Source organism: Cucurbita pepo, chromosome 1 (genome assembly GCF_057944985.1).
Source record: "Cucurbita pepo subsp. pepo isolate OVF chromosome 1, ASM5794498v1, whole genome shotgun sequence".
NCBI classification, from domain to species: domain Eukaryota; kingdom Viridiplantae; phylum Streptophyta; class Magnoliopsida; order Cucurbitales; family Cucurbitaceae; genus Cucurbita; species Cucurbita pepo.
In genome coordinates, this window is record NC_141798.1 from 18,663,223 (window position 1) to 18,675,812 (window position 12,590).

Sequence of the window (12,590 nt, forward strand, 5' to 3'; positions counted from 1 at the left end):
CTCAAGACTTTAAAACACGTCTACTAGGAGAAGGTTTCCACGCCCTTATAAATGATGGGTTGTTCTTCTCCCCAACTAATGTGGGACATCACAATGGTATTAGAGCCAGACATCGGACGATGTGCCAGCCTTCTCGCTGTTCCCCGAAGGGGGGTGGGTAGACACGAGGCGGTGTACCAGTAAGGACGCTGGCCCCCAAAGGGGTAGATTTGGGGATGGTCCCACATCGATTGGAGGAAGAAAAGAGTGCCAGCGAGGACACTAGGCCCCGAAGGGGGGTGGATTGTGATGTCCCACATTGGTTGGGGAGGAAAACAAACCACCATTTATAAGGGCGTGGAAACCTTCTCCTAGCATACGCGTTAAAATCTTAGGGGAAGCCCGAAAGGAAAAGCCCAAAGAATACAATATCTCTATTAGCTATTAGCTGTGGATCTGGGTCGTTACATAAATAATTTTTAAATTTTTTTAATTAATATTAATCATCCTAAAATAAATACTTATTTTATTAAATCATAACTTCATTTTATAAATAAATTATTTTTTTTAATTCAATAAATACATAATAATAACTATGGAACAATTAATTACTAATTTTTGTTTCAACTTTTCAATAATATTTAAAATATCTTTACTTAAAAAAATTCATTAAATTTATATGTAATAAAATAATAAATTAAAATTTTATGTCTAATAAGTTAATTAATTTATTTAAATTAATTTATAATTTAATTTTATGTGTAATAAATTTGATAGTTTTTTTAATAAAAGATAAAATATATTTGATAGATCCTATTCATAAAAAAGAACTTCTACTTTTATTAAGCTAGTCCTTGCTAATTGTCGTATTTGCAAAAAGCTCTTGTGTCGGTTGCAAAAGAACTTATACGTTTATTAAGCTAGTCCTTGCTAATTGTCGTATTTGCAAAAAGGTCCCGTGTTGATTGCGGTTACATCGTCATCGAGGTTCACAAAAATGGCTATCAATGGCGGGTCTACACCAATGGCTCTGTAAATTATCTTCCTTGTTCCTCTTGCAAAGCTTCACTAGCTCTTCCACCACCATGTCCATCTCTTCGTCACCTTTCTTCTTCAACATCTCTGCAAACTCCTTTACCTTCTTCCTTACTCTCTCTCCCATCTTCTCTACCATTACCTTATTAAGAAAAACCAATAAAATTAATACCGATAATCACCTGTTCGAGAGTATGAGGTCTCATATTAATTGGAGAGAGAAATGAATTCCAACGAGGACACTGGACCTCGAAGGACGGTGGATTATGAGATCCCACTATATGGAAAAGAGCCAATGTAACGGCTCATATCCACCACTAGCAGATATTGTCCTCTTTGAACTTTCCCTTTCGGGCTTCAAAACGCGTCTGTTAGGGGAAAGTTTTCACACCCTTATAAAGGGTGTTTTGTTCTCCTGCCCAACCAATGTGGGACATCACAACCAACGAGGACGATGGACCCTGAATGGAAGTGTATTGTGAGATCCTAGATCAGTTGGAGAGAGAACGAAACATTTTTTTGTAAAAGGGTGGATTGTAAGATCTCACATCGGTCGAGGAGGAAAACGAAATATTCTTTATAACTATGTGGAAACTTCTCCCCCTAACTGACTGTTTTAAAAACTTTGAGGGAAAGCTTCAAAGAAAAAATTCAAAAAAGACAATATCTATTAGCGGCGAGCTTAAGCTGTTACAGAGAGTAGTGTTATGAATATGAGCATAATATTAAATTTATGCTAAATTTCTAGATGAAACGCTAAATTGACTGGAATGTTTGTATCTCGAGCTTGAACTTTAAAAGAGGTTAACCGATTCTCGAGCTTCTAACTTCGTAGGTCATACGTCTAATAGCTAAAGAATATTTTTGATCTATCAGACACAAGGTTAAAAAGATAAATAACAACTAACCTCTTTGACAACTCTGGCTACTTCTTGTCGGCGGAGGCGACCATTGTCTCTCTCGACGACAACACCGACATCGAGCCACTCGACCAACCTAGCGTTCAACGGTTGGTCGAGCTGCATTGGGGTGGCGATGATCGGGACACCGAACTTGATGCTCTCCATGACGGAGCTCCACCCACAATGGCTGAGGAAGCCGCCGGTGCTACGGTGTTTCAAAATCTGAGCTTGTGGGACCCACCCTTCCACCACCATTCCTCTCTCTCTAACTCTCTCTAGAAACCCTTTAGGGAGTTCTTCTTCAACGTTCTTCTTTCTCTCTCCTCCACCGGCTACCGGAAACCTCACGACCCATATGAAGTCCACGTGGCTAAGCTCGAGCCCATAAGCGATTTCTTCCATGTCTTCTTTGGATAAGTAAAACTCGCTACCGAATGACACGAGTAAGCAAGATGAGTCCTGTTTTTTGTTTAGCCATTTTTCGAATCTACTTCCTGATACGACGTCGTTTCCTGGTTCTTGAACTAATGGACCCACTGGAACCACCTAATTACCCGTAATTAAAAAACAAAAAAACAAATTAATTTCATGTGAATTTATTACTATTTTCATTTAATCTCTTGATTTTTAATTAACTTTTTAATTTTTTATTATTTAATTGACAAATAAACTTCATTATTATTTTCATTACCATTTTCATTAAATAATTTGATGTATATAAAAATAGTAATATAAAATAAAATCTAAATAAAAATTTTTAAAAAGTTCTTAAAAAAATTTAAAAAAACAAATTTAATATAATTGATTTCAAAGCTAAATCATTAATTAATTTTTTATTTTTAAAATTGATACTTATCTTTTTTATTTATTTTTTTAAATTTTGATATATATATATATATATATAAGTAGATAATAAAATACAAAAACTTATTTAAATGATTATTCGATAGAGCTTTAATTTTTTAATTTTTTAATTTTTTTTATTATGTAAAATTAAATTTACTTCTCTATTTTTTAAAAAATTAAGTCAAATTTTAAAAAAAATTTAAAAAATATATTTGTTCTTAAAATTTATCCAAAAATTCAAATATTTTCTTTAAAAAAATAAAACATATAAAAAAAAATACAATTTTTAAATAAGAATATTAAGTGAAATTATAAAAATAATAGTATAAAGTAAAATCTAAATAAAAATTTTAAAAAAATTATAATTTTTTTTAATATAATTGATTTGAAAGCTAAATCATTAATTAATTTTTTATTTTTATCATTGATACTTATCTTTTTATTTTATTTTTTAAATTTTGATATATATAAAAGTAGATAATAAAATGCAAAAACTTATTTAAAAAATTAATTTTTAAAAATTAAATGATTATTCGATAGAGCTTTAATTTTTTAATTTTTTTATTATCTAAAATTAAATTTACTTACCCATTTTTAAAAATTAAGTCAAATTTAAAAAGTTAAAAAATATATATTTTTTTTCTTAAAATTTATCCAAAAATTCAAATATTTTCTTAAAAAATATATATATAATATAAAAAAAAAAATACAATTTTTAAATAAGAATATTCAGTGAAATTTAATGGAAATTACAAACCTTCTTCCGCAGCAAAATAGAGAGAAAATCAATATATTTGCCTTCAATTTCTCTGAATGATTTCACTAAAATCATTGCACACGATCTCTCATTACATTCCTTGATCCTTTCTTCATCCCTCGCATCATTCACTGATGATCTAAACAAGTTCTTCACCTGTTTAATCTCGTACTCGGTGAGCCGAATCTCCGGAAATATCGAGCTCAAATCCGAGCCCGGATACTCCAACTCGTACTTCACCATAGCCGCCATAAGCGCTCCTGTAAAAACTTTCAAATTTGTATCTAATACGTCACGGTAATAAATTTAAAGGCTAAATTTTACCCGTTGGTTGGAACATGACGGCGGGAATATGAGATGATCGAGCCACAGTAGGTGCCCATGGTTGCAAGAAATCATAGATGACCAAGTCCGGGTTCAAGTTATGGAGGATGATGCTGAAGGTGGCAGCGGCCGAGTCGAAAGCTCGTTTAAGCGAGAACATGAGATGGGGTGGGAGGCCGGCGGTAGTGTGGCGGTGGGGCGGGAGGTCGGATGAGGTTGGTAACTTTAGCTCGACGAGCTCGATATCGGAGGAGAGATCTCGAGTGAGGTTTGGTTGGATTGAGTTGAGAATTATGGAGGTGGAACAGAAGTATATGTGGAAGTTTCTACGGCGGAGGGATTTGGCTAGCTCGAAGAACGGCGAGACATGGCCGTGAGCCAGCCATGGGAGCATCAAAACGCTCGTTTTGCCATGTCTATTGCCTTCCATAATTTCAAGTTATTTTCTTTTTTAATTTTTTTTTTTGGTTTGGGTTATGAGATTTAAAGCAAAAGGGATTGGGTTAAGGACAAAGGTGATAATGATGACATCATAATGTCGGGTTTCGAGAACCGCAAAACTATAGTTTGTTCCGACCATAATGTAGTGTTTCGAGAATAGTAAAACTATTAATTTGTTTCAATGTGATGTCCCACATTTGTTGGAGAGGAGAACAAGACGCTATTTATAAGGAAGTGGAAACCTTCTCCTACCAAACCGTTTTAAAGCCTTGAGAGGAAGCTCGAAAGGGAAAGCCCAAAAATGACAATATTTGTTAGCGGTGGATCTGGGCCGTTCCAGTCTTCTCGCTCTTCCTGAATGAGGGTAGACACGAGGCGGTGTGCCAGTAATTTGATATATTCTAAAAACACTCTCGGTATAATATTGACGGTCTTATAAAGATTAAATTTCAATTAATTTTCATTTATTGATCTCGTCTTTTGTGAAATGAATCTCATTTTAACTGTACAAAAATATTCAGACCTCGACATGTCTGAAAACATCAGAGAACGTTTTTCTTTTTGCTACTATTATTTTAAATCAAAAAAACAAAAAATTTAAAACTTTTTTTTTAGTTTACGAACTAAATTTATAATTTAACTATAAAATGAAAGCATATTATAAAACTGTTTGACTTTGACTTGTAACGAAAAGTCAATATGGCTAAATGTTGTTTTTTCAAACCTAATTAAAATAAACGTTCTGAAAGCATATTATAAAACTGTTTGACTTTAACTTGTAACGAAAAGTCAATATGGCTAAATGTTGTTTTTTCAAACCTAATTAAAATAAACGTTCAAGTCAATGTCATGTCGTTTTTAGTTATTATCAACGTAATCTTTCTCTAATATTCTAAAATACTTTCACTTTTAACCAATTTTGAACACTCATAAAATGGGTAAGAAATATTGCAATTTTTTTTAATATATTGCATGCATTGACACGTGTCGAAATACGATACGACCACTGTGCCAGCTAGGTAGTTCCACGTGTACATTTGTAACTCGGATCAAACTTCAGAAGTCGGTGTTGTTGAATTTAATCGGTTGACTCTATCAACAAAGGAAGGAGAAAACAATTAAAAATTCTCTTTGTATTGTTATTTTGTCCTTTATGGTCGTTTTTTTTAGTAATTCCCCTTTAAAAATGTGATTTTGTCTTTAATTTTTATTTATTTATTTTAATTACTCAACTCTTAAAATATAATTTTTAATTCTAAACCATTTTTTTGTTAAGAATAATTGACGGTGCGAACTAAATATTTACCTTACTGTGGGTATATCCTCTTATTAAAGTAAATATATTGTATTAATTTATTATTTTTTTTTATTGTTATTTCTATATTATTTATAATTTATTGTATTTCTGTATTCGGTAAATGATTATAAATAAGAGAACTTTCCCCACCATTTAAGTGTGGTGGATTCAGCAAATATTCACATATATATTCTTCATTATTTTATTGGATTCAATGATCTAAAACAGGCTTACGGTTAAAGATGTGTTAGATGGAAGATGGACGGTTAGGATTGCTCAACTACGCACACACACCGAGATGAAAGATTTTATTAATAACTTATGTACAGCAAATGAGACAAAGTATTTAAATTAAAATAATAATTAAATAATTTTTTGATTTATTTTTTGTGGTGATAATTGGATTTTTTTTTTTGGGTCATAATTGGACCATTTTTCTTTTATAATTATATATATTATTTTAATTGCGTAAAAGTCACTCTAACGTTGATTGCTTTCTTAAGTTCGATTTTGAAGTTTTAAAATTCATTTGCATTTTCTCACTATAATAATATTATTATTTATTCATAATTATTATGTTAAAAAGTACGATAATTAATTTTTTATTCGATTTATTAAAACAAAATAGAACGAATAAATAACAAATACATTCATATGACTCGAAAATCCAACCAAATTGAACTACCCAGTCCAAACCATAAAAACTGGGTTGGAATTGGGTCAAATTTTTGGAACGTCGGGTTCACAAGTTGATATTTTTTTCATCGGGTCAACTTGAAAATTATCACGGAAATTAAAAACATTTGATGTTTGTAACTGATACACTGTGACTTATGAATATTTAATATTTGAAATTTATAAGATTTTAGTCGTTAATGTCCATAAATATGATTCTTTAAATAAATCGGAGAAAGAAAATTCGACCTCCACATTAAAAAAATAAATAAATAAAATTTGGAGATAATCTATGAAGTGTTGATATTGTTGGATGATAGAAGTCACATCCGCTAATTTAGGGAATGATTATGGGTTTATAAGCGAGGAATACTAACTCCATTGGTATGAGGCCTTTTGGAGAAACCCAAAGCAAAGACATGAGAGTTTATGCTTAGAATGAACAATATCATACCATTGTGGAGAGTCGTGTTCGTCTAACATGGTATCAGAGCCATTCCCTAAACTTAGTCGTGCCAATTGATTGATAAATCCTCAAATATCGAACAAAGAACTCCAAAAGAAAAGGAGTCAAGTCTCCTCGAAGGCAGTAAAAATGACTAAGAGTCCAAAGGAGTCGAACCTCGATTAAGGGGAGGCGCACTTTGTTCGATGGGAGGTGTTGGATGATGGAAGTCCCACATCGACTAATTTAGGGAATGATCATGAGTTTATAAGTTGTTGGATAATAAAAGTCCCACATCGACAAATTTGGGGAATGATCCGGAGTTTATAAGTTCTGCTATTTTTTTAAATTTAATATATATTATTTAAATATAATCACTAACAGTTTAATGTAAATAAAATTTGTAGAAAATGATACTGCTTTCATCAGCACCTTTAATGTGCTTCAATTGCAGAGGACAGTGTTTCGAACAAATCGGACCCAAACATTCAGGAATGCTGTTGATTTTTAGGTCCCATCGATGCTCAATCGAACGGTCGTGGTAATGGAATTTGTCTACCATTCTCACCTCCTACTCTCACAGTGAAAGTAAAAGTCTATGTTAGGGTTCATGGAAGCTTCCTTTTGAGGTCAGCATGGGTTTCTTAAATCTCTTCTTCCAATTTTCTCTGAGTCTTTCATTTCTGTTCTGCTCAATTGTTCTGTTTTTGATGCCGAGTTCATAGCAATTCGTTTTGTTCTTCGCTTCCATCTGTGTAGAAACTGGAAAGTTCGACGCGGAATTTGTTTTTATCAATTAGATAATGGAGAATCCCGATCAGGATCAGCAAGATCCGAGGTGAGGCTCATCTGGATATCTTTAATTCTCGTAGTTAACCTGTTTTTGGCTCTGATTTTCAGTGTTTGAAGTGATTTTTTAGTTCGTGGGTTTTGTTTTTGTGCTTGTCTGTGTCTTGTTCTAAGTTTTTCGTTATAATTTGAGCTTGTGTAGCCAGTGATAGGCGGTTTGATCTCGAACTAAGTACTTAAGATTGGATTTACAAGATGTTCATATGATTCTGGAGTATGAATCAGTTGTTTTCTATCCTCTAAGAGTTAGAGTAATTGTGAGATCCCACGTCGGTTGGAGAGGGGAACGAAGCATTCTTTATACGAGTGTGGAAACCTCTCCCTAGTAGACCCATTTTAAAACCTTGAGGGGAAGCCCGGGAGGGAAAGCCTAAAGAGGACAATATATGGTAGCGGTGGGCTTGGGTTGTTACAAATGGTATTAGAGGAATGAGTGCCAACAAGGACGCTGGGCCTTGAAGAAGGGTGGATTGTGAAATTCTACATCGGTTGGAGAGGGGAACGAAGCATTCTTTACAAGGGTGTTGAAACTTCTTGGGCTGTTACAAATGGTATTAGAGGAACGAGTGTCAGTGATGACGCTGGGTCTTGAAGAGGGATGGATCGTGAGATTCTACATTGGAGAGGGTAATGAAGCATTCTTTATAAGGGTGTGAAAACTTCTTGGGCTGTTACAAATGGTATTGGAGGAACGAGTGCCAGCGAGGACGTTGGGTCTTGAAGAGGGGTGGACTGTGAGATTCCACATTGGAGAGGGGAACGAAACATTCTTTATAAGGGTGTGGAAACTTATCTCTAGCAGGCACGTTTTAAAACCTTGAGGGGAAGCGCGGAAGGGAAAACCCAAAGATGAAGGGAAGTCCGGAAGGGAAAGTTCAAAGAGGACAATATGTGCTAGCGGTAGACTTGGGCTGTTATGGAACGATTACTTGCTCAGTATCAACAATGGCAGGCTTAGACCGCTGGTCATATGAAAAATTTAATGGTTTCCTTTTGTTTATATTTGGCCTCATATTTTCTCACCCATTTTTCATATGATCCTTTTGTTATTTTCTCTTGTACCATCCCATTTCATTAATAACACGATCGAGACATAGCTCCGTAAGGATGTAAACGGCTTCGTCTCAAAGCTAAAGATCGAGAGACATTTACTTGATGGGACATATACACAAGAGAAATGGAAACTTAAGGTTTCTGTCTTAGATTTAGATCAGATGCAATTTCTTTAAATTAATGTTTATAAAAACATCATACAATTTATGGTTATCATGAAATGAACTGTAATCGTATTCTGGCAGTATGTTTGGTTATGGTTAAATGTTGAAGTGCTTCTCTCCTTGGTTTGCGTTTGTTTTAATGATCATTGGTCATCAGGACTGTCCTTGGTGTGGAGGACACAACTGCAATGACTATCGAGTTTCTTCGTGCTCGACTTCTATCGGAACGATCTGTTTCAAAAAGTGCAAGACAAAGAGCTGATGAACTAGCAAAAAGAGTTCAGTGTTCGTTTTTTTTGTCGGTTTTCTTTGGTTTCTGTCTTATGTGTTTGATCTGGAAATATGATTTGTTTACTGTAGGTTGCAGAACTGGAGGAGCAGCTAAAGATCATTACTCTTCAAAGAAAAATGGCTGAAAAGGCCACAGCAGATGTGCTTTCCATTTTAGAAGATAATGGGGTTAGCGATATTTCTGAGACATTTGATTCGAATTCGGACCATGAAACACCGTGTGAATCGAAAGCTGGGAATGACCCCGCAAGAGAAGACGTGAACTCGAGTTCAATACGAAGGAGAAATGAACGTGAAGAATATGCAGGTTCTGATATTGATACTTCTCCAGTGCTAGGTGGAAGCCTGTCTTGGAAAGGACGCAAGGATTCACCACGTACTCGTGAGAAGTACAAAAAAAATTCTGTAAGAAGTCGAAGCAGTTTCGCTTCTATTGGTTCTTCGTCACCAAAACACCAACTTGGAAGATCGTGTCGCCAGATAAAACGTAGAGATGCGAGGTATGCTTAAGCTGTTTATTTCTGTCCTCTATTTGTGGAATTTCTTCTGAGTTGGATCACCTGTAAGACTATTGACCATTGTTCTTGGAAACTTATTGGCATTCTTCTACTGGCATGTTGTAGAATGTGCATGTGAGATCTCACATCGGTTGGAGAGGAAAACGAAGCATTCTTTATAAGAGTGTGGAAACCTCACCTTAGTGGACGTGTTTTAAAACCTTGAGGGGAAGTCCCGAAGGAAAAACCCAAAGAGGACAATATCTGTTAGCAATGAAATTGAGCTGTTACGAACGGTATCAGAGCCAAACACCAAGCGAGTGCCAACGAGGACGCTGGGCCCCGAAGGGGGGTGGATTGTGAGATCCCACATCGGTTAGAGAGGTGAACGAAACATTCTTTATAAGAGTGTGGAAACCTCTCCCTATTAGACCTGTTTAGCTTATCTCATACGGGCGATAGATGATAGTTGGCTTCTTCTACTATGCCATAGATCCTTAAAAGTGTAATTCAATCCTTAGATTTAGTGCCAAATAAATGTAGAGTTTTGAACACTTTCTGAACATTGTACTTGATATTGATTCGTATTTTTGCATACCAGACCACTAGCTGGGGAGCAAGAGCTCAAATCGGAGGCGTCCGTGGATTGTTCTCCAGAGATCGCACCGTCTACTTGTTCAGAAGACTCTCGGAATTTCTCTGTAAACGGGCACAAGATATTGAGAGATGGCTATGAACTTCACGAAAAAACACGCTCAGGTTCTTCTGAAGTTCATGGTAACGTAGGAACTAAAGATCGAGATCACGATTTAGATGGGTATGAAAACGTAAACGATATGGAGAAGGCATTGAAATCTCAAGCACAACTCATTGATCAATATGAAGCAATGGAAAAGGCTCAAAGAGAATGGGAAGAGAAGTTCAGAGAAAATAACAACAGTACTCCGGTATGTTCCATCAGAAACTGATTATTTGTTTTTGGTATTGAGAAGCTTTCTGATTTTGTTGCATTTGAATCCCTTGTGTCCGTGATCCGTTCTCGGTTTTCTTTGGAAGATCCGAAGTAGTTATTAGTTCTCGACGTTCGTATTCCTAAACTTTTATTCCTTTTCGAGATATCCATGAGAAGTTGTTCTGTGTTAAAAAAACTGAAGATAAATTTTAATCCTCATGAGTAGAGTACGAATATTACCCGCTTTACGATGATCGCATGTCCCTCTAAAATGTTGCCTCTGGTTTTGAGCAAATTACATTGTTGTATGAACTAATTCTTCTCTTTTAATTCATTGCTTATGTAGGATTCTTGTGACCCTGGAAACCATTCAGATATCACTGAGGAAAGGGACGAGATCAGGGCTCAAGCTCCAAATCTATCTGATGAGCCAAAAATGCAGGTTGCAGTAGATTGTGTCTCTAGAGGTTCGTCTCGAGCTCCGCCCAATACGCTTGGCCCATCTCCGTGTGCTGATGTGGAAGACGTGCAGGATCAGAACACGAATAGTGTTTCTACTTCACGGTCACTCGAAGAATTTACCTTTCCTATGGCTAATGTGAATCAATGCCAAGAAGAACCTTCACGTACCTCCGAACTCGGTCGTGGGATCCCGGCCAGGCCATTAGTATCTCATGGTGATGCTGGTATCCATAGCCAAGAAACTCCGTACCGTAACAATGATCTATATGCATTGGTGCCACACAAACCACCTGCGTTAAATAGTGTCCTCGATGCGCTCAAACAAGCGAAGCTATCACTAACAAAGAAAATCAACCAAGTACCCTTTGCATCCCATTCTGAACCAAAAGCTGGGGATAGGTTAGACATCCCTGTTGGATGTGCAGGGCTCTTCAGGCTTCCAACTGACTTTGCTGCCGAAGCTTCGAGTCAAACGAATTTCCCAGGTTCGAATTCTCCGTTAAGATTGACAACTACTCGTTATCCTGGTGATAGTGTTCAAATTTTCCCCGGTCATGAAATGGAGGATAGATCGAGTTTTCTAAGAGACCCTCGTTTACGCAACAGCAACTACCACACTAGTTCGGGTTTCGCACGAGATGGGTTTCTAACCAACCATTTTCCTGAGAATAGATGGAAAAATCCAGGCCAGAAGCCTCATTTTGATCCATCACGTCCAGTTTCCTCAAGCGTTCATCATAACGATGGTTTTTTAAGAACTTTTCCGGGTCGGACCGCAGAAATGCCTCCACCGAACCAATATTCATTCTATGATGATCAGTTTAGGCCAAATATGTATAGATAGTTACTTGTAGTTATGAGTATTAACGTGAAACATTTCAGGTTCCAGGAGGATGGCTAGAAGGCTAGAAGGCTAGAAGGAAATTGGCCTTGTATCATACTGTAAGTTGAAGTTGTTCTGCTTATTTTACTCTCAACTTTCCATATACAAATAAACTATTTGATGATTTGAATCCTATACTCATTTGTACTGAGGATTATTTGTTTACATCAAATTCTATGTCATCAGATGTTCATGTGTTCCCTGAGATTCTGCTGGAGATTGCTTGTGTTTGTTTTTTCTTTTCATAGCTAGGGTATCGAGTCGGACTTGCATAACAAGAACGGTTTAAATGTTCATGTTCTATGTTCTCAGTCGTTAGGAAAACTTTGCCCGTTCAAGGGTAGCTCCATAGCAAAATGAGACGACCCGAGTTTTAAGTTATCAAATATTTGGTTAGGTAGGTTTAAACCTGTTCTAGGGCTCCTTACCACTAGGTTTTCTCGTATGCTCTGTGTCCGATCGGTTTGGTGTATGTACTCTGACTTCCTGAATTTAACTTTTTCTTAGTTCAACAAGGTAGGACTTGAACCTCTAACCTCTCGATTTAGTGTATACGTTTTGACTAGTTAAAACTATGTTCAGGTTGATTCTCAAACTGAACTTATATTCATTTTTTTTCTCTTCTTATATTTGTGTGAAGTTTATGAGCAATCTTATGTTTTCTAGTTACAAACCGACCGTATCATTGTCTAATTGAAATTAAGAAAAGATAGAAGTAGAAAGAATAGTGTTTATGGG

The 12,590-nt window shown here is 35.8% G+C and overlaps 2 protein-coding genes across 5 annotated transcripts; one reads left to right on the forward strand and one right to left on the reverse strand.

Moving 5' to 3' along the window:
- Nucleotides 1-958: 958 nt before the first annotated feature.
- Nucleotides 959-4,306, reverse strand: LOC111803082 (mogroside IIIx synthase). Of its 2 annotated transcripts, none has more exons than XM_023687391.2 (4): nucleotides 3,844-4,306; nucleotides 3,520-3,779; nucleotides 1,923-2,462; nucleotides 959-1,156 (listed from the first exon to the last, which is right to left on the reverse strand). In XM_023687391.2, the coding sequence occupies exons 1-4, from the start codon at nucleotides 4,271-4,273 to the stop codon at nucleotides 959-961; spliced, it is 1,428 nt and encodes a 475-aa protein (XP_023543159.2). In that variant the 5' UTR covers nucleotides 4,274-4,306. The 2 variants fall into 2 exon arrangements, with proteins under 2 accessions (XP_023543159.2, XP_086985738.1); XM_087129612.1 differs by having other exon boundaries at nucleotides 980-1,146.
- A 2,828-nt stretch (nucleotides 4,307-7,134) lies between these two features.
- On the forward strand, nucleotides 7,135-12,375 carry LOC111788440 (transcriptional regulator ATRX). 3 transcript variants are annotated; one of them, XM_087128421.1, is made up of 8 exons: nucleotides 7,135-7,330; nucleotides 7,461-7,539; nucleotides 8,925-9,045; nucleotides 9,128-9,558; nucleotides 10,157-10,502; nucleotides 10,854-11,454; nucleotides 11,852-11,911; nucleotides 12,039-12,375. In XM_087128421.1, the coding sequence occupies exons 2-7, from the start codon at nucleotides 7,505-7,507 to the stop codon at nucleotides 11,884-11,886; spliced, it is 1,569 nt and encodes a 522-aa protein (XP_086984547.1). In that variant the 5' UTR covers nucleotides 7,135-7,330; nucleotides 7,461-7,504; the 3' UTR covers nucleotides 11,887-11,911; nucleotides 12,039-12,375. The 3 variants fall into 3 exon arrangements, with proteins under 3 accessions (XP_086984547.1, XP_086984515.1, XP_023524578.2); XM_087128389.1 differs by having other exon boundaries at nucleotides 11,852-12,057; XM_023668810.2 differs by having other exon boundaries at nucleotides 7,136-7,330; nucleotides 10,854-12,057.
- The last annotated feature ends 215 nt before the right edge of the window (nucleotides 12,376-12,590 follow it).